We start from the raw sequence: 27,074 nt of genomic DNA on the forward strand, positions 1-27,074 counted from the left end.
GTGCTTGCAGGCACTTAAAAGCATGAACCTTGAAAAAACACCAGGCTCGGACGGCTTCCCGGTAGATTTTACAAAGTTTTTTGGAATGAAATTTCTGACTATTTCTTGAACTCTATTAACAGTGCTTACATCGAGGGACAGCTATCAATAAGCCAAAGACATGGGATAATTAAGCAAATACCCAAAAAAGATTCAGAACCTTACTTTATTAAAAACTGGCGACCAATAACTTTATTAAACACTGATTATAAGATTGCGGCTAAGGCTATTGCAAATCGACTTCAAAATGTACTTCCAAAGCTTAAAAACAGCAACCAAACCGGCTTCCTTAAAGGAAGATTTATTGGGGACAACATAAGACTTATTGATGGCTTAATAAACCACACTGCTGCTCACAATATACCCGGGCTGCTACAGTAATGTTTATAGATTTCGAAAAAGCGGTCGGCACTGTTGAATGGTCTTTTATATGGAAAACGTTAGACTATTTTAACTTTGGACCGTCACTTATTAGCTGGATTCAATTGTGCTACCGTAACATACAAAGCTGCGTCCTTAATAACGGATGGGCAAGTAACTACTTCACGCCCCAAAGAGGAGTTAGACAAGGATGCCCTCTATCCCCTTATATTTTTATCCTCTGCGCAGAGATACTTGCTGACAAAATACTAAGAAACAATGATATTAAAGGGATCACTGTGTGTGGAAATGAAATTAAAATCAGCCAATACGCAGATGATACCACCATGATTCTAGATGGTTCAAAAAAAGTCCTTATTATCTGCCTAACTTGACCTAGAGCGTTTCGGTGCGATTTCTGGCTTGAGCTTAAATTACAAGAAAACATCAAATCTGTCCTGAAAAGGACTTAAAAGTAAAGGCCCTAGGTGTCTGGATATCACCGGATACTGCGGATAGTATGAAGGCAAACTATAGCGAAAAACTTCTTAAGGTTAAAAATTGCTTAAGCTGCTGGGAATACCGGCGCTTAACCCTATTGGAAAAAATCGTTATATTAAAAAGTTTAATCGTCTCCCAGCTTGTTCATATCTTGTCACCGCTACAAACAGATTATGCCGCTCTAGATGAGTTCAACAGCATGTTTTACAGATTTCTCTGGAGCGGAAAGAGGGACAAAATTAAGCGAGATGTTATGATCAGTGATTATAAAAATGGCGGCTTAAGGATGATTGACATAAAATGTTTCAACAAAGCACTCAAATCAACTTGGGTAAGAAAATTTTTAGACAAGGAAAATTATGGAAAATGGAAACTTTTTTTCGATTACGAATTGCACGAATTTGGTGGGGCTGACATCTTTAAGGGCAACCTCAATAAAAACGATTTAGCAAAGTTCGTTCACGTATATGACACCTTCACTACAGAAATTCTAAAAATTTGGTCTGAAATCAGTTATGTCGAAAGCATAAACTCCGTTGAACATTTTCTTTCTTTGCCTCTTTGGAACAGTTCACTTTTGAGAATCGGAAATAAACCGATGTACTACAAATTGTGGTCTTCCAAAGGAATTCAATCCGCATTTAATGAAAGACACTGACAAGTTCTTGTCTTTCACGGACTTTAAGGAACGCTTCGACGCTAAAACAAATTTTATTTCTTATCATGGCGTCGTATCGTGCATAAAATCTTTAAGAAATTACACAAAAAAACAATATGTTTAAACTGACAAAAACTTTAGCACCTTTGTTGACAACTTCACAAAAGTTTTTAAGCCCAATAGAATGGCATATGAAAAGCTTGTCAGCACTAAACAAAAAAGCCCTACGAAAAGCCAAGGAAAGTGGTGTGTTGACTGCAATCTAGAATGCTCAGAAGAAATTAACTGGGAGATGGATAACAGACTCTCTTACAGACTCCCTTTCTTTAATTTATCGAGCTTACTGAACACATTATATGTAAATTAGATCTTTTGTGTGAATATTTATGTTATGTTTTTCTTTTCCTTTTTCTCCTGTAAATATTTGTGTAATGCATTGTAATTTGATGTAAATAAATGCTGTTAATTTTAAAAAAAAATGGTTTTTCAGATTATGAGATGCAAGGTCACTTTTTGGAGAAAACAGCGTTGCCACATCACATAACCGCAGTGACATCCAAACGTCTAATTTAATTAATTTGCACTTTTAACTCGGCGCCACAGAGTCTACAGGAATCCTTCCGCAGGAAGAAGCTGGCGATGTTTGTGAGAGTAATACTCTGCGCATGCATTTAGCACAAAGTATTTTGTTCTAGAAAGAATAGTACCACAAGGAGGGCAAAGTGCTTTCTGAAACAAATATATACCTTTGTGCTATTGATTATGAAAAGCAACGTAGGTAAACGTCCAAGGGCACACGGTCAGGTGTTCCCCACTCCTTACCCCCCTTACAGAAATAATTAATTAATTGATATTAATTAATTGCTGATTAAAAGTTTACACTATAGTGCTTTACGCGTTAGGGGTTTAGCAGACGACTGCCCACCAAACCATCACAAAAGTGCATTCTGCACTAAAAAAGGCCTGGTTTGTCTTTGCAGGGATCCTCATGTTCACTTCCTTTTCACAGTCCCCATCTGTTTTCACCTTGCTTCCTAAATAAGTAAATTAAGGTTACACAATACCTTCAGAGAACTACTTTTGGACTAAACTAAAAGTTTATTATAAATCTAACATTCCCCAAAAATGAAAGCAAAATCTAAAAACACACTCGAGTTATTTCGAAAAAAGTTTTTTAAAATAGGAGTTAATAACACAGTTAGGTGTCATTATCTTCATAGCGCATTGACTTTAAGACAACTTTTTTGCACGAAACAGCCTTATCACGGAGCTCTTAATATGAGGACCTTATAAGCATTTTTTGTTTACATGCGATTTTCCTTATCTCCCATTATATTGTAGATATCGCTCTTCGGTTTATTGCTCCTCATTTCATGTTATTGACTTTATTTAGGTCATAAAACGATTTAACAAAAATAGAAAAAGTCCTTGGACAGCGGAAAAATCGAAATCGAGACCTAAGAAGAAGACTAAAGCGGAATGTTGGTCGATGTGCGGACAGGAGATCCTTCGAACAAATCGAGCTACCTGTTTCTACTTCATTTTTTGTACTCTTCCCCCGCATATTTTTCTGGGTTAATCCATTTCTCTCGCACGCTGAGGTTCAACAAGGAGAAAGAACGTGACTGTCACACTATTATTGCCTTTGATTTCCCGCAAATATCGTTTTGCTGTGAAGAGTAGGGGTGCCTTCATTTCATTGGCCGGCAGTATGTCCTGTTGACATAAGGGCATAAGATGTTTACAAATCTTCAAATGGCGAAAACTTGCAATCGTTTTTCGCGAGTATACCGTCTCTTTGGATGAATTAATAGAATATGTAGAGTTGGCCGATTCTAACGACATTTGGCCAGAACATTCGCCAAGCATCGAAGAACAAAAGTGTGTCAGGGATTTCCTTTATTTTGGATATTTCTCTTGTGACCGCTGCGAACACAACAGGGTCGCCAAATTATTCTATACTTCAACTTTACGGATCTACAAAAAGATAACCAATAAGAATTAAGAAAAGAAAAAGCCTGACACAATTTGAGAAATTGATGCTTGCTGATTAACACTGTGCAGTACTTGTGCAATAGTGGTGGTGTTTGATACCCGATTAACTAGGTGGAATGACACTTGGTCATTTTCTATTTACTGGCTTCTTTCTTCTCAACAATGGCTCTGCTAAACATCGGATTTTTTTTTCGAATTTTACAGTTCTTTACTTTTCTACTGATATACAATGTATAGTTTGTGATAGCTAACTTAGAAGCAACGCCCATACGTATTTTTTCCGAAGTACACCCGCAAAGGTATTGTGTAACCTTAATCAACCCGGCTCTATAACCTGGCCATCCACAGTGGCAGGGCTGTGAATAGTAATGTTCTTGCTCTTACATTTGGTCCTAATGGTGTTGATTATTAGGCCTGTTGAATATAATTTTGGCTGTGACTGACAGTGTTGGTTTTCTCTAAGATGTCATCATGTGTCTACTTTCAAGGAGGGTATGATATATAATATGCAGCTATTTCAATTAATGTTGTGGGATCTAAGCTTCAAGCTTACGTGACTGTAGAGAAGTGGAACTAGTTATTATAAAACAATACAGGACCGGCACTAGGCAAAGAAGAATGTAATCGAGAATGGCATGAAATGCTACAAGTGCGTATTAAAAAGTTAGATATTCTGTTGTAATTTATCGTTTGTTCGGCGTGCGTTGGATTAACAAAATTGGCAACCCTGCCAGGACCTAAAACTCAAGGACAATGGAAGACTGTAGAAACCAATCGTGGCAAACGATTTGGGTATGCTTTTGAGTTTATCTGTGTTTTCTTCGCGACCATGTGCCTTGTAAGTTGCCCGCCATATTTGTCAACTAACATTTATGCCGCGGATTGGAGTTCACTCCAGCGAATTGCGGAGTTCTGTAAAGTTGAAAAAGAAGGGAAGAGAAAACTATTCATCGCGAAACTTATCGTTCAGCAACTTGAGGAAGGAATTAGCAAGTCAAAAGAAATCAAAGTTATTCTGTACCTTGAAGATGTGAAAAAGTTGTTGACAGAAATACCATCTTCTGGCATTAAGGATGAAGGTAAGAGTAGAAAGTTTGTTCAAAGTGATTCCAAACCTCCCACTGTAGCGAAGAAAGACTTGGTTCAAAAACTGTTGGCGATCAGTGCTTTACGTAGACAATTTAAGATCAGCGGTCAAATTGGAGAGCCAGAGCAGAAAGATAAAATTACCTTCTTCTCACTGGCGCTCAAATTTAAACGGGGTTGGCCCAGGGTTATACTGAAAATGAAATTGTTGATGGTGTTTTTCGTTCAATCACACCTGGTATGGTGATTAGAAGTTATCTGGAAACTTACAAAGATTTAACATTGGGCTGGTTAAAAAAAATTCTCCGCAGCCACGCTGGTGCGAAGAATACATCAGAACTCTATCAAACACTAGCATCATTATGTCAGAGCCCAAAAGAATCACCTCAGGTGTTTTTGATGAATGCCCTAGAGCTGAGGCCGCAGATTCTGTTTGCATGTAGTGAAGGAGATGATGACACATCCCTACAGTATGAGTCTGGAAACATACAGTGTCTGTTTCTTCGAACAGTAGAAACTGGTTTACAGGATGAAAGTATTCGTGCTAAGATTCGCCAATTCCTAAAGGACCCGAATGTGTCAGATAAAGTGTTAGTGCATTAGATAAGTATGGCAACCTCAGCAGAAAAGGAGAGGGACAAAAAGCTAAGGAACAATACCAAGTCCAAACCACCAGCGTTATCAGTGTCTGCAGTATCTGATAACTTATCCAAGGAAAGAAAACAAGAAAGGCACCCCTTAGAATTATTTTATAACAACTATCAGTGGAATCAAGTCAGAAGTTGAGGCACTGAAAAGTGAGGTCAGAAAGAAGAGCACTGACCAAAGTGGAAGTTGCCGGAGTTGCCGGAGAGAAAAAGTCTACCTTTGTGTTCAAGCTGCCTTGAAAACAAGAATGAGTATTGTAATCCCTGCTTTAAGTGTGGGGGCGACTCTCATTTTGCAAGTGGATGCAGGAAGCAGTTAAACAGGAATCGACTGCTTCCGCAAAACAGGAAACAATCGTAAATCCATGCAAGTCTCACCAATGTAAACACTGCTGTAAAACTGGAGTTGAGCATGGACAGCTTAAAAAATGTAGTCAGTGTCAAAGTGTATGGTATTGTGCCAAGACAAGATGTTGTGCCAAGCAATAATTAATCTCTCTGAGGCAAGTACAAGTAAGTCTAAAGATTTTGTAGACCCAGCCTGTGCTAGCAACTTAACTCCTTGTGAACATGCTAAAGTTAATGGCCTCTTTGGTAAGAAGTGTATGGTAAAATGCTTGCTCAATGACTGTATTCATAACACCTAAAAGAAGTAACTATTAGACAGTTGTCAGAGCTCCTGGATACAAATCTAGATTTAACAGCAGTCAATGGGACTAAGGTACCCTGCATTTGGTGGGTGAAAGTCAGAGTGAAGTTAAACTCTCTCAGCAGTGATAGTAGTCAAGAAGAACTGTTAGTGCCTTCCCTTGTAACATCAGATAAGTTTAACTGTCTTATTCTGGGATACAATTTCATTGAAGAGCTGGTAAGCCAGGACAGAAGCCAAAGCCAATAATTTACAAAAGTTTCCCTGGAAAAGATAAAACAGAATTAGATGCCTCGATTAACGTTATTCAGAGTTCACGTTCAGATACTGCATTTGTTAAGTGAGAACTGGAAGAAAAGATGTGATCATACCTAATGATAGCACAGTTGCTGTCAGTTGTCGTGCAAATACAGGACCTGTGCACAGGCAAACACCAGTGTTTTTTGAGCCAGACAAACTAGCACAGTTGTTGCCAGAGGGCTTAGAAGTAAAGAGGTCTTTGTTAAACATCAAACCAGGAAAAACTCCCGTGTACAAGTTATTGTGTACAATGGGACAGATCATGACATCACACTTAAGAGCTGCACCTCGTTAGGGAGGCAGTGAAATCAGCGACTGTGGCATACATGAGGCTGAGTGAATGCAGGATCTAGACCGACCAACAACATCTAAAGGAGCAGGAGCCTCAGTAGCCAACAAGACCAACTCCTTTCTGGGCAGCAAGATGGAGAAAGCAAAAACTATCTCCCGGCAGTTGACCTTAGTGACTCAAACCATGATCCGCGAATTGTAGCTGAGACAATGCTGAGGGAAGAGTATGAGTCATTCTCGTCCAGTGAATAAGGTATTGGTTGCATCCCTGATTTGGAAATGGAGATTAACCTGAAGGATATCCAGCCAGTGCAAAAGAAGTACACGTCAATCACTCGACCATTGTACCCAGAGTTGAAACAGTACATTGAACACCATCTGAAGCAGAATTTCATCACAGAATCTAAGTCTCCATATTTCTCTCCAGTTGTCTGTGTCGGGAAAAAAGATGGATCTCTGAGACTATGCATCGACTACTGTGAACTGAACCGCAGGACTATTGCTAACAGACATCCTATTCCTAGGGTCCGAGAAACCCAGGATAGTCTTGGTGGAAATAGTAGGTTTAGTGTCCTCGATCAGGATAAGGCATATCACAAGGGGTTTCTAAGCAAGGACAGCAGAGGAGCCACAGCATTCATTACACCATGGGGAGGGTATGAATGGATAAGGATCCCATTTGGATTGATTAATAAGCCTGCAAATTTCCAGCGATGTATGGAACGGTGAACTGAGGGACAAAGTGGCCATACCATACCTTGATGACACCATAATATTTAGCAGGACCTTTGAAGAACATGTTGAGCATCTGAGAACAGTGCTAAGCAAGTTACGTGAACATGGATTGAAGTTGAAGCTGTGTAAATGTAGTTTGGTTAAACGTGGGAAGAGTTGTGTCAGGTGGTTACCGGCTGGACCCAAGGCGTGTTAAGGCTATCGAGAAGTTTAAAGGAGGTGTCACCTACAACTGTTGGTGAAGTCAGACAGCTGCTGCTGATAAATTGTATGATGACTTTATCATGAGATTTGGCTTCACAGAAACCATCTGTCATGACCAGGGTAGAGAATTCGACAAAGGCGTTTCTACAACCTTGAGAAACTGAGTGGGATTAAACATTCACAGACAACACGCTTAACCCGTAATGTAATGGGCAGGTCGAAAGGTTGAACTGGACGCTTTTATCCATGCTGAGAGCCTTGGACTGTACTCGTCATGATTCTTCTGGATTTTCACCTTTCTATCAACTGTTTGGTAGAAACCTGAGACTACCTATTGACTTAATGTTTGCCTTAAAACCTCCAGAGGGATTTTCTACATATCCTGAATATAGCAAGCTTATGATTTGGCCTCTGCCCATGCAAAGAAAAGTACAGACATGGGGAAACAACAGTATGACAAAAAAGTCGGACACACTTAGCTGTGTGAAGGGGATCGTGTTCTTGTACATAACATGACTGAGCATGGCGGCCAGGGAAAGCTATGACCCTACTGGGAGCAAGAAGTAGAAGTAGAAAATGTATGGAAAAAACAGTGGAAAGGTGATATGTTTTTCTCACACGGAAGCGCGCATAGCCGAGGCGTACTTGTTTTGGTAAAAGATCAGCTTGACTTTAATCTCCAGTCACTTAAAATGGATGAGCAAGGTCGGTTTATTCTCCTAGAGGCAACAATACAGGACTCGTTTTTACTATTAAATGTTTACGCGCCCAATAAGTCCGCCGAGCAATGTGCTTTTTTCAAGGATATTTCGAGTGTATTAGGAACCTTTACTCTTTCTCAATACTCGGTTGTTGTTGGAGGCGATTTTAATGTAACATTCAATCCGAACTTAGACGGTAGTGGCGGTATAAAGAGAGTCAAAGATTCAGTTAAGTTTTTGACGACACTTGTCAGGAACACGACTTGGTCGACATTTGGAGGGTACGAAATCCTAAAGCAAAGCGCTTTACTTGGAGCCAAAAGAATCCAATTATTAAAAGGCGATAAGATTTTTGGCTTATTAGTAATTCTTTACAAGAAGATGTGGATTCTGTAGACATAACTTCATCTATTAAATCAGACCACTCGGCAATAACTTTATCTTTCAATGGTGTAGAGGGAAGTAGTCAGGGCCCAAGTTTTTGGAAATTTAATGCCAACCTAGTCAACGATCAAGCTTACTGCGATCTTCTGCACATTAACTTTAGTCAGTGGCTCAAATAATTTAAAGAAGTTGACGACAGACGTGTCTTATGGGACTTATTGAAATACAAAATAAGACAACTAACCATCAGTTATAGTAAAACAAAAGCACGCAGTAGGAAAGCGAAAGTGAATGAATTGGAAAGAAAATTGCGGAAAAGTGCGACGCTGACCCATCAAAAGAAAACGCTGAGGAATTGTAACGTCTGCAGGCCGAGTATGACGAATATTACGATTATATTACCCAAGGAGCGATTATACGTTCGCGTGCAAATTGGTACGAAAAATAATAAATGTTAATAAAAATAAATAAATGTTAATAAAAAGTCCAATAAAAGGAAATGTAGTGTACGGAAAATTATCACTACCGATGGAAAATTAACATCAAACCCTAAGACTATATTGAGTGAATTGGAGTCGTTTTATTCCACCCTTTATAGCAGAAGTAATAGTGGTCTGTCAGAATCATCTTTTCTCAATGATTCAGCAGAAATACCAAAACTATCTGAGGAGTTACGGTCTGCATGTGAAGGAAAAATAACACAAAATGAGTGCTATTCAGTTTTACAATCCTTTCAAAAAAATAAAACTCCGGAGAATGATGGATTAACCATCGAGTTTTACATGGCTTTTTGGCCTTTGATTAGAAAATATTTGGTTGATAGTATAAATTACTCATATGAGTTTGGCGAACTTTAAAACTTGCAAATACAAGCAATTATAACACTAATTGAAAAGAAAGGGAAAGATAAGAGAATGATAAAGAACTGGCGTCCAATTTTGTTAATCAATGTTGATGCAAAAATAATTTCCAAAGTATTGGCGAAACGATTAGAAAAGGTCTTACCCGCAATAATACACTCTAATCAGAATGCTTTTGTCAAAGGCAGGTCTATGTTCGACGCAGTCAGAACAATCGATGACATGGTTGATTACACAAAACGGAATGGTCTGTCGGGTTTGTTGGTAGCAATAGATTTTGGGAAAGCTTTCGATACGCTCAATTTTAATTTCCTTATTAGGACACTGCACAATTTTAACTTCGGCCCTTCTTTTATTCATTGAATTCGTGTGCTGTATAAGAATGTGTCTAGTTGCGTAATGAATAATGGATTTACCACTGCTCCTTTTTCTTTAAGTAGGGGGGTGAGACAGGGAGACCCACTCTCTCCCTACCTAGTCATCATCGCGCCTGAAACTTTAGCTTTACAAATAAGAATTGATAGCCAAATCCAGGGTTCAAAATAGGAGAGGAAATCGTGAAGTTGTCATTATTTGCGGATGACATGACGTGTTTTCTTAGGGATCATAACGAGAATACTGCATTGCTTCGTATTCTTGAGAATTTTGGAAACAAGTCTGGCTTACAGGTTAATCACGAAAAAACTGAAATACTAGCCCTTGGGAATAGCACTATCAAGCTGGTAGACTTTGCAAAGCACAATGTGTGTGAGATTATTAAGATTTTAGGGGTGCATTTTGGATATGACTTAAAACAAAGGGACACTTTGAACTATAGACAAACCTTGAAGGATATAAAGAAATCAATTAACATGTGGAAATGGGGGGGTTGGTCCCTAATAGGAAGGATTCTAATTATTAAAACCTTTGCCATCCCCAAACTTATGTACAGGGCATCTGTCATTACGATTTCCAAAGAACTAATTATGGAGGCAAACTCAATTTTTTATAGTTTCATTTGGAATGGGAAGGATAAAGTGAAACGCCATGCTTTGATTCCAGATTTTAAAAATAAAAGTGGCTATGAGCCACTAAACTCGGAAAATTTATTATGAAACAAGAATCGAAAACAACAAACTGACAAATAGAGATTTGCTAAAACAAATGATGTTTGACTTTCCACAATTCAGTTCACTTCACTTAGTTTCATTGTCATCTAGCTGCTCATCGAGAGCAGGCCGAAAGGGCAAGTGATAGAGTTCCCATCGGTTGCAAATTGTTTGCTTTCTTTATATTTTTCCTTTTTGTTTTTTGAAGGTTATAGGCAAAATAATGATATCGTTAGAAAAAATAAGTTTTGGTCTATTTCAAGAAAACTGACATTAATACAATATTTTGGCTGATAGTTATGCATGCATGTACCGTATTTATTCGGCTATTAGCCGAAACCCTAGACTTTTAGTTTTTGGAACCAGTTATACTGACAAAAAATAAACCCAAATCGCTCAGCTATAAGCCAAGACCCAATTTTTCCTTCAAGCTATAAAACAGTCCACGTGCAGCGAATCAACATATCGTTAAATCACAACTGTGTAATTGAAAAACAACAAATCACTGACAAAGAATGAATTTATTAATAGAACCGTACACATGCGTGACAAAACATTCACCTGAGTTCAGAATCCCATCTCAAACAATCACGCATTCTTCTGAAGAATTAAGCAGTTGTCGATCATCATCCAAAAGCTACTGGTTTTCTAACAACGAAACCTTCAAGTTGAAAGTTGTTGCCGATGTAGAAACAGTTCAGAACAACTGCAAAATCACCAGAGAATACGGGATGATTCCTGATGATTCAGTGAATCTTCAGTTCGTCGGAATTCGCCAGCGAAAAGATCAAGCAGATCAAGCGGGTGAACTTTAAATGTCACCAAAACGAAACATGTGCTGTTACCAGTATTTGTCGAGTATCCTCAATCCAATTAAACTCTTCTGAAGTGGTTTCTTTTAGCAGAGAAGTCGCGGTATTTTAAGTTGTCGCTTTTGAACAAAAATATTACACGCAGCCGATTTCTGTCAGATCGTGTTACAATGTTCACCAAGCGCGTGTGAACGACCGCTTCTAATTGGCCAGTTTGGCAGGAGTGGTTTGGCAGGAGTGAAGGAGGGAAGGAGTGAAATCGGCCCGCTCACCAAAACTCGGAATTTTCCGAGTTAAAAGAGGAGGATTGAAAATGTTAGATGTCGAATCTATGATTAAAGCGAAGCGAGATTTGTCTAAAAAAAATTATGGAAGACTATCAAAGTCCTTGGAAGGCAATTTTTGCCAAGCTCCTTTCGCCAATTGCGAGACGCTTTGTCCTGTACTGTAACTTTGACACCTATTATCTCAAGATCCATTTACCAGCTTATTATAAGGAATCAGCCTTGATGCGTGGTCGGAGCTAAATGGGAAGAAACCAAGCTCATCTCAGGATGCTTTAAACGAGATTATTTGGAACAATAAGTTTTTATGTATTGAAAAAAATGTCCCTGTATAGAAAGGATTTAATTGAACTTGGCTTTTAAAAAATAGGTGATGTGATTTTTATAAATAATTTCTTTTCACGTGATGTTATTTCGCCTTTAGTATCCCCAGCATTGTAAATTCAATCCCTACTGTACCTTTGCCAAACTCACCAACTATTAAGCTGGATAATGATAACTCTGCGCCAATCTTAGATGTCTCTTCGAAGCAAGTCTATCAATCCTTCATTGAGAAAAACAGATTCCGCCCCCTGCTAAAATAAAATTAGCAGACAAGTTTATTAGAATCAAAAATCAGGGAATTTCAATATAAAGTTTTGAATTGTATTGTTTACACAAATGAAAAGCTTTTTTGCCTTGGCATAGTGGACTCATCTAAGTGTACTTTTTGCCAAAAGGAAGCAGAATCCATCGAGCATTTACTTTTCTTCTGTGCAAAATCTTCCGAATTCTGGAATTCTGTGTTGTCCTGGCTAAGAGATAATGGCATCCGCATCCGCAACTGCTCAACTGAATTTTAATGCGCGATTTATAAATGATGTCTTAGAATGGAAAGAAATCTACGCCTTGCCTTTTCGCGTTGCATTGGATACAAAACTGCGTGAATTTCAGTATACATGTAAATTACTTAATAGGTGTCTTGTGACAAATATCCTTCTCTACAAAATTAACGTCGTACAAGCTCAAGCCTGCTCCCTTTGCGGTGAAATCGACGAGTCCCTAGAGCATTTTTTTGTGTCTTGCCATTATTCAAAGAATTTCTGGGCTGAGGTTATCAAATGGCTTGAAAATCTTGACGTAAAGATTAAACAGGTCTCTGACAAAGATATAACGCGATATAATGTTTGGCATTCTAAAGTGCGAGGATGAGTTATTTGTTAACCACATTTTATTAGCCGCCAAACAATATCTATATTCTTGTAGACAAAGTAAATCTCTACCTTCAATAAGAGTATTAAACTTAAAGATTACATTGATTTACCAAATAGAGGCAATGATATCAAAATCAAACAATAAGTTGTCAGCTCACAATAAGAAATGGAGCAAATATAAAAATAAATTAGTATGCAATCCTGCACCGTTAGCCGCAAATTAATAATAGCATTGTAGAATAACATTTAAAACTGATAAATGAACTAAGGACTCTGTGTCAACTCCGATTAATTTTGTAGTATTTGTAGTGTCTGTTTTAATTTAGTAATTTAAAGTAGTTTATAGTGTGGTAATTAAAATATTGTATTTTATTTTATTATTTTTTTTTGTAGTGTTTGTAATAGTGTTGTAACTTAAACATTGTATGTATTTTTTGGAAACTAATAAAAAATAATTAAAATACAAAATACAAAAAAAAAATCCGCATTGATACAATAAAAGAGACAGACTTAATTTTGGGGAAATTTAACAGTGCAGATGACTTAACTATAATTAACCATATGTTATTGTTGGGTAAACATTATATCTATTCTATGAAGTGCCAAAATAACTTGCCAAATCTCTCAGGTTTTATTGCAAGAGCTCGACGTATATATAGTATTGAGCTTCATATTGCTAGGGAGAATAACAAATTAGACAAACATCTTAAGAAATGGGAGAAACTAATTAAAGTACTCACGTTAACGTAGTGTGATATTTTAAATATATAGTTACGAGAGTGGGTGTACGCATTGTGATATATTTAAATCTAGGATTTGTTTTTGAGTTGTTACAATTTTCTTTTAGTTTTTAGTATTTTGTTATTCTTTGCTGTTTCTTTTCTTTTTCTCCTTTTTTTTTTTGTTTTTAACTTATTTTTCTTGTCTATAAGCACGTTGTTATTAATTACACTTGCAGTAGCACAATGTAATCTTCGTATTTTGTAATCTTTATATCTTGTAACTTAAATCAATAAAAAAACATTAAATAAAAAAAATAAATAAATAAATAAAAAAAAAAGAAATCTATGTTGTAACTCGGAAGAGGAAGTATATGCCAGTTTATGAAGTAAAGCCAGAGAGTGGAAATGGAAGGTCAAAAGTTCTCCATTGCAACATGCTATAACCATGTTCTTACTTGCCGGTTGAGACCCCAATTAAGTCATCAAAGAGTGGCCGTAAAGTATCTAGGAGGGCCAACAGCCACCAGGCTTTCCAAGAGAGCAACCAGAAGTACTGATGAGGACATTCTTGGCCTCACACCTGATAAGCTTCAAGAACTTTATGAGTCTACAAGAAATCAATGTTAAGATCATTGTAATATTGTTTCAGGGTCACATGTAGTTTAAGAGGACATTGAGCCTTGTTGAGACTCTGAGGGAGAAGGGTTAGGGTTAGAAGAAGAAGACCCAAAGCAACCAGTTGGTACAGTAGATAATGCTGCTGCAGATAGCTTACCGCTTAGACAGTCGCAACATATGAGCAGACCACCTCTAAGGATAACCTATGATATAATGGAACAACCCTCCTTACAAGCCAGTTCTACAGCAGGAGTTCAAGGCATCACAGTTTCGTATTCACAGCAGCTGTGGCAACCTGTCTCAGTGACATGGACGCTACAACCTGTTCTGCAGCCCTATAGCTATTTTGCACCTTCTCCAGTATCATGTGTCCTGTGCCTTTGTGGTGTTACTAGCAGGCCCTTAGAATTTAACTTGAGAAGAAAGGAACTGATCTTCACCTATTGAAGCTACATTCATCCTTGATAAGACTTATATTGTTTCCCTTTGGTATTGTTTAATTTCTTACAACGTTTTGCTTGTGTGTAGAAGTTCAATCTCGTTTAATTTGAAGAATTTGTTTTTTCTTTCTCGTAATATTCTTTGTACAAGGAAGTCAAATTGTGTTATAGATAAAGGCGTTTGGTATTGAAAAGTAATATTGCCGCAAAGATAGAACAGTGACACCTGAGTGCAACATAAACTGTTGATCAACCAGAATACTTTTGTTCACCTCAGGATGAGATACAAGTGTACAAAGAACTGTTATAATAAGAGATAACCTAGAAGAGACTATTGTCTATTCATTCATGTTGAGGACAACATCTTTTTTCAGAGAGGGAGAAATGTAGGGAACTGAAACTAGTTATTATAGAACAATACGGGACTGGCACTAGGCAAAGAAGAATGTAATCGAAGATGGCATGAAACGCTACAAGTGCGTAGATGGATGTTCTGTTGTAATTTTGGGTGTTTGGATTAACACGACAAGACTGAAAGGTACAATCTTGGACAAAACTGTTAAAACACTTGGCAAATTTCAACTAATTTAGCTAACAGAGTGCTGTTTTGCAACCCCCTCCCCCATTTCAATGTTGTTAATGCTTTAGTTTTTTCAAATCAAAGCCTGTCGAACCACAAACCTCAAGAAATGACATTTAGGAAGGGGAGAGGGAGATAAGATATTTTAACCCGCTGCAGGTTAGGACATTTTTGAAAAATGCCTGAAATGCGTTTGTTTCAACTACTGTTGTCCAAGATTGTAGTAACAGTAGAACCAGTGAGCGGCTGCTTGGCTAATGACATTAACAATGTGTATATTTCCGCAAAGGTGATTTTGTGTGCTTTCTTTCTTGTCAGTAGTGTGTAAACAAGGTTATAAACGTAACACACTGAATTTCTGAAGAACTTTCCAAACTCAAATCCACGTAACAGTGAAAGGAAAGCTGCAGCTTTCATAAGAGGAAAAACAAATACTTCATGTGCAAACTACAAACTTGTAAATTTCTTCTATAGCGAAATGTTTAATTCCAGTAAATACCCGGACAACCAGTCGGTCCTGTCACATAGGCTTAAAACGCTTTTATTTGACAACATTAACTGAAATAGCTATTTATGATTCCTTTGCTATACTAAGAGGAAAAACATGATATTACACTGGTTTCTTTATTATTCTCTCAGGGACACCCTCAAGTGTGCACTGTTATATTTTTTGTCACGTATGGTTTCTGTAGTGCATGGAATGACCAGCAACAAGGTAAACACCTTCCTTAGTTGTTACATAAAACACGTTTCGCAGTGTTTGGAACTCGTAATTTGTGGGATTACAAGGTGGACACACAATGGTGATTGGGTAGGGATAGTTCGTAGTTACCACCTTTTTTTTTAAAAGGGAATAAATAAAATGCCAATGCAGGTATTAATCTCGCACAAACTATGGTGTGTCTGCAAAAAATGGTTTGCAGTGTTGTGTGGTGTTAGCACTTCAGGTATATTTTCAGTGTCTGCTATTCTTACTTTTAGGACACTGCAGCTGTGAAGGGAGGGGTCAAAGTTATTTTTGGAGTAATTCAATTGTTATTTATAGCAATAAGGTCTATGTCTTGAGTACTACATTTTCGTTAATGACCGCTAGAAGGTCAAATAAATGCAATCACCACAGTTCTGAATTCATCAGCATTCACCCACTCGAGGTTGATTTTATAAGTCTTTTAAGCCTGTTACCTTTTGTTTTAGGACTCCACCATTGCTTCAGAGTCTTTACAAGCACTTAAAGATTTCTCAAATATAACTCTTGAAACAAGTTCGCCTACTGAAAGTGTTGAATTGAGGCTTTGTACTGCACAGATCCTGGGACATTCTTCACTTACTGATCTGATGGTTGATTTGCAAGAAACCTTGAGTAAGTAAGAATTTATTTCATTTTCTTACTTGAGGTGTCACTATACTCCGTTTGGCCATCTTACAGTAGCATGCTTTATTATTACAGCCTTATCATCATCATCATCATCAACCAGTAAAATAATATTATTATATATCCATCTGTATTATGTCACGAGCGTTCAGAGCTATTCTACTGCTCATTAAACCTTTTGTTTGGAGAGGTTTTCATTGTCGTTGTGTGCTTTTTAACGGTCTCGATTGTGGCCACAAACGATAATCGTGTCGTCATTTTCATGCAACAAATCGTCAATAATAAGCCCAAAGACATTAAATGACTTCAAGTTAAGGCAAACAAAAGTTGCAGGGTGGAAACCAAAAAATGCTGTTCCATTCACCACAGGAAATTTCTAAAAATTCTAACCAGAATTTTTTGATTGGATGAAAGGTGCTCAAGATTTGATTGCAGAGGATTACGTGTGCCAAAGTATTGTGGCTCTTTTAAGAACTTAAACCCTTTACGCAAGAAACAGTGGACAAGACATTAGACTGTTAAGTAACACATTCCTTCCAAGAATTCTAACAAACACACTAAATAAAGTGCAACTTCTTAAACTACTTCCTAGTTATTTCTGCAGTTCCAAAACAAGTTACACAAGAATCCTTTCTGACTGATAATACGAATTTTTAACTATAACCTTTAATATCGATCAACCTCATGAAAAACAAAGATTACGTTCTTGTTCACTTCGCTCAACCGAACTTAAATTATTTTCCCCTTAATTCCTGTAAACAATCAGGCAGATAAGAAATATGGCAAGATTTTCGCAAGCGAATCCAGATTAAGAACTAGCAAAGGAAATAAAACATTGGATAAATAATAAGGTCTTACTGCCAAAAAGCTGAACGTCAGCACTACTACCAAATCTATGATTAATATTTCCCGCGATCGTTGGCCGCCTCCTCATTTTGACGGCGTTTGCGACCAGCCGCCTCACTGGCTCTTATAAGACTTCTGATCCCAATACAAGCCCATCACACTGGTATTCAGCGACAACCTGCCAAACATCTTTGCTCTTCCCGACGATCTTTATCAGCTTCTGCCTTTCGAGTGAGTTGCCTGCCGTCCTGTGCAATATTTTGGATGCGTCCTTGATTTTGTTGACCTCACTGGCTTTCTGATTCAATAGTTTCCACAATGGAATGTATCGCAATATTGAGCTCAAAATGCTTTTGGTTTCAGTTGAACTTAAACTGGACCACCTTCTCATTGATTGTGCTTGTCTTTTCAATCTCTTTGGTTTTGCTTTCCAACTTATTGTTAAGGTACTCCCTGAACAACGAAAAAACCTGGTTCAACACTGTGCCATCAGCTTGATTGCCAGTAGATGTTTCCCCGGATGGCAGAAAGAAGCGGAAGATGCGCAAGCGTGAGTGAATATTCAACGGTCGAAGAAAATATACATATTAGAAACTAACCAATCACAGGTTGCGTATCACACCTAAACGTGTAACACCAAGTGCAAAAGAATTTTAGCAAAACTAATTACTCTGAATACCAGCGGAAAATACATTTATTACTGTCTCTTTATCACCAAAAAAGCACTCCTAAAGTATCCGCAGTTTGGGAACTCCCATCAAATGATATCCACAAAGCAATCACTTTAATATTTATGCAAAGAGAACAAACTTTAAGAATTTTACTTCAAACTTGCACATATGTTACTTTTTCTCCAAAAAAACTTCACCTCTATCGGATTATCGGGTAATTCAGACTGTGACTACTGTTAGCAGTTTTATACCATGCCGTAGAAAATACAGCCAATCAGAATACTGGAAATCCGTTGTATATTTGACGGTATTCAACAGTTACTCGTGGGATATTCCATATTATTAAAAACTAGCAATGGTATATTGCAATTCCTGCGTTTTGATTGGTTAACAGGCAATGGTATATGAGCTCATATAATTCTACTCATGCTTGTTGGATATGAGATCGTTATAGCTAACTCAGCGCTACGCACCTCGTTGACCATCTATCATCTCATATCCAACGCGCGCTCGTGGAATAATTGTTAAGTATACCACTCGAAAGCGTTGTGTAACTAGTAAACATTCAATAAATCATACTTTCATCCAGTGCCTCCATTCTAAACAATTCTCCAGTACAGTTTTTCACTTCAAAGAATAAAAGTGAGTCCGCAATGCGTACATGTGTGGACTTTCATTATGAATTATTTGCACTGTACATAGCACCAGTCAAATGTAAGTTGACAGTCACTTGGAGTATCGACTCACGAGTCAACAACTTCAAGTTTCGAGTCGAGATACGAGAAGAGAAAACAAAGAACATATCGATTAATTTTTCACAAGATTGTTAAAAGAAAGCAAGTGCCCTGCACTTCATTTCAAGAAACACGAGTTGCCGTTGCCATTTTTTGGGATGTCACGCAATACTCCAACACTGAAAAAAATTAGCGTTTTGTCCTCTCTGGTCGCCTGCTTCTGAAATTTAGGCTACCAACACAAGTGATTAACTCTACAGTGGCTTTTAATGATGCGACCCTAAACACGACACTTTGACGGATAAAACATTGGTGTTCTGCCCTAAACACCCTAAATACTAACAAAATCAGTATTTGGAAAAGACCGTGACTTCCCCGTCTCGTTCATATCGGTACCCCCGAACCCAACCCCCACCCCCACCTCATAACGTCGTGTATGACAGATGCCTTTTTTCATGGAAATAAAATCTCAAAATCCTAAAAAAATAGTTATTTAACCAATAACCCACACTCACCGCTAACAAGAAAGGATACTTATTTTCATTCAAAAAGAAACGTTCTCAGATCGCCAGACATAATAAACATTTTGCCTGTATAAATACCTCATAGATAAACTTTCAATGCGTTGCCGCCGTTTTATAACCTTTTTGGAATAAGTACGTTTCAATAAGCCTTCACTGATGTATAGTTTGTTAGTAGTTTGCCAAAAAAGGCAGAGTAATATTTTTTACTTTAAGAAATATTCACTGTTGTTTGATTTTTGAGTCGTTGGTTTCAGAAGCAGCGAAGGAATCAATTTCAACCAATTAAATTATTTTGTCCCACAGTTTGAATATGCAAATTATACGGTTCGATGTTATTTTTATACTTTTAGGACAATGTTTTTGGGCAGTTCTGAATTCGACATCAGTCTAACGTTATTCATGAGAAATAGAGCACGTGAATTACATTCCGGAGTCCAAGACATGTAAAACAACATGATCATCGAACTTGTGTTGATGAATCCTTGCACATTTATGCTGTGTGTATTTTCGTCAACCGATGGTGTTACTATTTGCCGCCAAATACAGGTAGTTTCACCCTTTTCACATTTGAACACGGGGAAATATTCTGCTTTCTGAAAGAGTTTCATCCTTTTAACATGGAGAGTTAATTGTGCCTCCAATACGATTTTCTTCATTTTCAAAACGAAATTCATTTCAAACTCTCGCGAACAAGTCTATTTGGTAGTTCATTCACTAAACAAGCTTGTTACACCAGCACCCACACACTTTTCGAAAACTGTTTCAAATAGAGTTTTATAATAAATTGCGACTTACTCGATACTGATCGAATGGTTCACTACCTTGACTGCCCATTACACCTCACCGAGACTTCGGATTCTCCCAACGCTATCGAATCATTCCGAAAGCACTTAATCGAGTTAACAGGGAAAGTGACCCCCCCAATCGGAAAAACTGCATCATAACAATGTGTGGAAGTCCAGACAACCTTTCTTTCTCGCAAAATGTAACTCTGTCAATATTGGTCAACTGTAACGGCAGCCTCTGCACAAGAAATTAAATAGTATATAATTGTATAGTACATCTTTACATAGCATAAAATATTCTTTTCTTGTTTTATTATTACTTTGTGTTCACGCACATGTTGCGTAGGTAAGTATTGTATTTATCCTGGCTGGTTCCCACTAGCAATGCTATCGGAATCGGATGCGGAATTGGAAGCGTAAGAACCTTACGATCCAGTGGAAATCAAAACGCTGGAAGCTGAAGCAGAAGCGCAATCAGGGTCATAAGCAAGCTTGGTTACTTGACTGACTTATGGCCATAGGCCCTAAGTGGGCAAAGGGCCGGTAAAGCTTGGTTAATAAGGGATTTATTAAACAACTGGATACTTGCTTTAAGGAGCATTTGTTTAAAGAGAATTGGTGGATGTAGTGGAAACAATGTGCAGCAAAAATTCTGAAGAAGCCATGCTTCACCTTCACCAATCCTCCTCGTGCCTCGTGGCACATAGGGCCTTAAAGAAGGCATGCTAAAGGAGTCATATTTTTTTCCATGTTAAAGGTAAGTTTTTTTTTCGAATTAACAAAAACTCCAATGTTACGCTTTTACAGTGTAGTAATCCATCACAGTGCTGGAATCAATTTGAGTTCCTTTTTTAAACGAATAAGATTTGCTGTTACAAATTTCGCTGTCAACGGTGGCAGAATCTGTCATCTGTCAAAAAAGCCAGCTTTTCATTTTATTTACATGTAATTTACAGTTTCACGAAGTAAAAAACTTAGCTCTGATCACAAAGTAACGCAACTTTAAGCTTTTGTAATCGAAATCACTTCAAGACTTGAAACTTAAAGGAAAGTTAGTCAAATCTCAGAGCTGAAGAAACTGTCAATAACGCGTCACATTCGGTGCTTGGTGGTGGTTGGCACTGGAAAATTTAATCTTCATCATCGCTTTCGATTATGATCCTTCTTGGTCGCTTTGCAGTAAACACAACCAATACTGAAGGAATGTGGTTAGGTGCGTATCGGAAGTATTTTGACATTGCATGCCCCTCTGAACCAGTTTTTGCACTTGGAATCCATTCTACGTACAGCGACGAGGTCTCCCATTAAAAAATTCGAACAAAAGCTCACTTCCATGAAAAATCTACTAAACATATGGTGTCCAAGGAACCTCTTATTAAATGGTCGTATAACCATTCTAAAAACTCTTGCGCTGTCTAAACTTATCTACAACACTTCTATGCTATCGTTTCCGTATTCCTTTTTCAAGACGGTCAATCAGACTATCAAATATTTCATCTGGAAAAAACAGCAAAATTAAGCATACTGCTATGATAGGTCCAAAGGAGAAAGGAGGACTGAATATGCCTGACTTTGATATTGTTAACAATTCTCTCAAAGTCACATGGATTAAGCGATTAAATGATAGTCCGCACTACACTAGTTAGAGTTACATTCCTCTAGCATACCTAAACAATATGGGCGGCCGATTTCTTTTTGAATGCAACCATGAACTGAAGTCTCGGAAAGTTAACATACCTCTGGATTTTTACAAAGAGGCCTTAGAAGCACGGCAAAAACTAACTTGTTCTACTCCCAAATCCAAAGAGCAAATACTGGAGGAAATTATATGGAATTACAGGTTCATCACAATCGACGGATCCTCAGTCTACTATAAGCAGTGGTATGAAGCTGGTGTTACTAAAATCTGTGACATCTTCAAAGGAGACTCGATTTTGCTTCTACGTTCCAGATAATGACTAACTTTCGGAAGTATTATGGCTTTTGCCACGCAATCCCTAAAAAATGCATCAATCAATTAAAAGGAAAAAGCGACCTTACAACGAACTCTTTAAAAACAGTTGCCATTAAAAAAAATTTCTTGCAAAGCTGCGAGTCAGATGTTCGTAAAAAAATTTCTTAAATTTATTCACTTTAAAGTTACTAAAGACATTAGACTCACTATTTTACAGTTTAAGATTATCCATCACAGTTTAAGATTATCCATCACATTTTGCCCACTAATGCCACTCTTTTTAGGGTTTCACTTGTTCAACAGGAGCAATGCCATCTTTGTAACGAGAAACAAACCTTGAGACACCTTTTTGTAACATGCTCTTTCGTACAAACTCTTTGGACTCAGTTTGCTCTCTAGTGGAATAGAAAACACTTAGACTTTATCACCTTATCTTATCAGGATATAATCTATGGGTTCACTCAAGATCTTCCCCGTCGCCTTTGTCTAAACCTCTATTTAGTCATTGCTAAATATTATATTTATACTTCTCACGAAGAGAAGAAGAGTATATCTAGGAAGCTTTTTTTGCTATACTTACCAGCCACCTTGAAATTGAAAAACATAAATCCAAATCACAAATAAGTATTTGAGCCTCTTTTTGTTTGTTTGTTTGTTTGTTTGTCTTGTTTATTTTTTCGTTTCTATTCTATTTTTTTGTTTTTATTCGCTTATTTCTGGCCTTTTGTTATGTAGCACTGCACAAGTAACGTAGCCTTATTGCGTAGTAGCATCAGTGTGTAATCGCAGCTTTAGTTTGTTAAAACATAAGTTTTATAAATATTGTAAGCAAAGTTAATGTTGTACCGTGTCTTAAGTTTTTGTAATATCTTATATAATATCTTATATAAGCATTAGTATGTTTGTGTTGTACATAATAAAAGGAAACATTGCATAACAAGTTATGTATCAAAGAAGGGGGCTGAGTAGAAACATAACCCAACGGTAAGTACAGAGAAATGAACAGTTTTACAGTGCTGAGACAGTGAATTTTTCTTTCAGATGGTGTACATCTTCTTTTGTGGTCTGTGGTTATAACGCTCCTTCAGGATGAAGAAGCTGTGGTTAGAGAACAGACGGTTGAAGCCTTTTCTGTTTTGTTAAAAGGCACCCAAAATTCAACACTAGGTAAGTGAACAGAAGTCAGCATACGATACCGCGTTCACATCAGGTTAAAACAATGAAGCGAAAAATGTTAACAAACAGTGCATTATTACACAACTAGTGTTTATTCAGAGCACGTTTGAATGTACATTTCATGGTAGTTTGGACCTAAGGCAGACAAAACATATTAAATCGGGTTTGACAAAGTGCCAGCCAGTGAGTCATGCAAGCCATTCCAGTAAGCCTTAATAACACTTTGGTAAGGCTAAATACTGAGCACTCTACTTATCCCAAATAGCACTCCATTTAGCCCACAGTTAGTTTAGATATCTTGTGGTTAACCTTTTTATTGGGATTTGGAATTTTGGGCGCTTAAAAGATGAAATAAAGGTGGAACACGACCCGTTCCGTTTAATAATATTTTTAGCAAAAGTACTTGAGAAGGTGTCATCTTGTAAAGCTCAAATTCTCTGAATTTTTTGCATCGATTCCTATAAAACGTAGCAGGTATTTGGGGGATGATGGAGTGACATCATGACTGTCATTTTACTGGCAGATCAGGAGGTAAACGGGCTTTTTCACCAATTCTTCACAAGCAGCAAAAGCAAAACTCATGAAATTGCTTTTCAACTTAAATCTTACGTTTTTAAGGAACAAATAGTGACATGGGTGGCCTATACTCCCTAAAGCCGCATGACCCATTAGTCGGCAGAACCTGGAACACGAAGAAAAAGTGGTGGCTCTGGGGACCCATGATCTGATTGGCTATATTTTTAACAAAGATAATTTTAATCTAGCCAGTTGAACCAACCTTTTTTAATGCCTTACAACAAAGGGATTTTAAAACGGGGATTTAATCGGGTGTATTTTAAATTGTCCTTGTTAAAGATCTAGCGAAACAAATCATGTGTTCCCATAGCCACTTGTTCCTGGTGCCCCAGGTTCTAAGAGGGTCATGCGACTATGGGGACAAAAATGATTGGGGACAATTTTGAGCAGGTAAAAACAGGGGTTTTTTATTTTTTCTTATTTAGTACACCATGGTTTAAGATATTGGTATTTGCTTTTTTTACGTGAAATATTATAAGCGTAAATTAATGTCTTGCTAAGTTGTGGCCTTTTTTGTCACATGTTGTCATGGAAGTTTTGATTTCATCGACTTGAGGCTGGTTAGACTGTTGAACCTCCAATTGAGTGTTTAGTACATGTGAAAAACTTCATCGAAACACCTTTAGCCAGTTAAAAACTAACATCTACTGCGTATTTTACGAGAATAAGCGAACAGGTAAAAATGTCAATAATAAATTGTAAATGACATTGTACTCTTCTCCCTGAGTATCAGTTGGAGTCAGGTCGGGTCAGATCGAATTGCATTCCTAGAATACCAAAAATGTAAGCTTCTGTTCATTTGCTCAACTGTGATCAACTGTATGTCACAAGGCATTGATCGACATGTTATCCTATATTTATTTATTTATTTATTTATTTATTTATATGGCACCCTTTCTCTGAGATTCTGTTTTGTTTATAAAGGTGTTTTATGTGATTGTTTTAGTTTGTGCCTTGGCGTTTGAGGAGTTTGCTGTGGTCGCTCCGCTGTCCCTAGAGAGTGCTATGTTTTGTGTCTGGTTCCTGTTTATTGAGCGAGAACCTGTTGAATGCGTATTTTGGATGTTAAAATGGATCTGGAACGACATGCTCTGTAGCTATGATCAAGGTCAGGAAGATGGCATTTCAGACGCGGATCGTCTTTTTGAAAAAGGGCCTCTAAACATTTACGCTGAGGACCTAATTATGGTAGATGTCGCCTGGAAAACCGTTAAACAAGGGATCGAGATGAACAACGGGAATACACTTCTTATGCTTCAAAAACACCAGACAGAACTTACTGAGTTACTGAATCAGCAGTTAAAAAAATGTGTTGTGTTTCTTGAAAATCTTTTGTTGACGAACTGGATTTTCAACAGAAATTTGTTCATTCCTTTCTACAAAGCTTTTGCTGGAATTTCGTTAATTGCTATGTTAACAGGGAAGCTTAAGGAAAGAAATTTTCCTCTGCAGACCCGAATTATGGCAATTTTGCAGGCTGTGAAAGAGCCATCTCATACTGGAGGAATTTCACTTCATCCAAAGATTCAGTGTTACTTAAATGAACTATGTAAAATTCTCACTTTATAATATAGTCGTTAACGGGCTACTTTACACAAAAAGCTAAGTAAAATTAAGGAAAGGTCAATCCAAGCAACTCTATAACTGACTGAGGCAATCAGCCTAATATGAGTTATGTCACCTAGCTGTGGTTTGAAGAGGCCAGTTTACCCAGGGAAACTTGATTTTGCTGGTGAAAGAACGTTTATACGTTTCATCATTTTTACGTGGTAAACATTTATCTAGATCGATTTATCTGTTCGGGTTACTGCAAACAAAAACAATTTTTCCAGTAAAACCCTTGATGTTTTGTATGGTCATCAATTTCCCTTTTAAAGCCTGCAAGTGAGAATCTGAGTTTTGGATAGTGAACTGTGCAGTTAATTAACTTTTTGTCTGACGTACCACGTGCATGTGGAACGTCAATGAAAATTGCTTCTTTTCCACATCGGTTGTGAGTATTTTATTTGAACAGAATCCGCTAAAATATATTTTTCTTTCAGAGCATAACAATTTAGTAATTTCTTTGAGTCCAACGCTTCAAAATCGTGCATTTCACGCTAAACTGAACATGCTAAGAAAAGACCAGTACATTAGAAGATTTCCCATTAAATGTATAGATTGCGTGGCTTGAGACTTGCCGAGCGGGCCTACGGGGGTATCAGTCTGGTCACTGAGAAAAAAACATAAGTTATTAGAGCTTAAAACTGCGCGTGATTACTTGATCAACCTAGGGGAGCCATAAAATTTTGTCAACAGTTAGTCAATCTACTAAACTTTAACATATCAAAAACTAAACACCAAGAAAGAGAAAATCAAGCTTGTTTGAGAACAAAATAAAACGTCAATCGTTGCTATAGTAACCTTTGTGACTAAGTGACGGGTAAAAAATTAAAATTTGGTCATATTTGATCATTATGGTGTATTTTGGCAAAAATCGAACATTGGCTTCCTAGATAATTTTAATTTTCAAAGCAACCACCCTTCGGCTAAAAAAACTACATCGAGCCTCCTTAACAGACCTAAATGTTTTGCCCCCCTTTTCGTTTTATAGGCGGGTTGTTAAATTGAAGCGACCAACAAGCAAAATTTTCAGAAGTCACGTTGTGTGACATTTCATGGTTGAATAGTTCCAGCCGCAATTAATTATTTTTCTTTAATATATGCAGATGCTGGCCAAATTCCCACGATCTTGTTGCGAGGAGCAGCATCCAGTGTTGTATCGAATTCCTGTTTAAACACTAAAAAATTCGTTCCAAGAATGGAATATTGATCGAAGCAAAGATGTCGCGGATAGTGTGTTAGCTTGCGTGACATTAAAAACCGTGGCGTTAGTTTCCCGCATAACGTGAATCTAATCCAGGCAATGAAATGTATGTAAGTAATGTAACCTAAGCCGTGTAGTATTACAGGAGTGATTTGTTTTAAGTACGAAGAACAGTAGACGTGTAGAGTTCTTTCAAGAGTGTTTCTAATTAAAGGGATTGTAAAAGTATCCAGCGAGTGATCTATTTGTCGTATACCCGTTCACAACAAAATCAGTGATCCTGCCAGGACCCGGCAAAAACGAGACAGAGAATTTCTAACCTTTGCAAGAAGTTTACACGAACAGACACCACGGACCGCGTGGTTAAATCAAAACGAAAATGGCTGACGTGGAAGGAGCTGTTAAAAAGTTCGACGCCAAGCTTCGAATGATGAAGTTAGTAGTGAGGGGAGCACCGGTTACTCCTGTTAAATGGGGCGGAAT

At 37.6% G+C, this 27,074-nt stretch overlaps 1 protein-coding gene across 1 annotated transcript; it reads left to right on the top strand.

Annotated features, from left to right (window-relative positions):
• Positions 1-26,819, top strand: LOC144637248 (tRNA (32-2'-O)-methyltransferase regulator THADA-like). Its single transcript, XM_078496379.1, has 5 exons — positions 1-4,045; positions 15,787-15,862; positions 16,342-16,507; positions 23,075-23,200; positions 24,732-26,819. Exons 1-5 carry the CDS (start codon positions 4,017-4,019, stop codon positions 25,352-25,354), a joined length of 1,020 nt encoding a protein of 339 aa, XP_078352505.1. The 5' UTR covers positions 1-4,016; the 3' UTR covers positions 25,355-26,819.
• Positions 26,820-27,074: the final 255 nt, after the last annotated feature.

This window comes from Oculina patagonica, chromosome 13 (genome assembly GCF_052425735.1).
Source record: "Oculina patagonica isolate OP01 chromosome 13, crgOcupat, whole genome shotgun sequence".
Lineage (NCBI taxonomy): Eukaryota > Metazoa > Cnidaria > Anthozoa > Scleractinia > Oculinidae > Oculina > Oculina patagonica.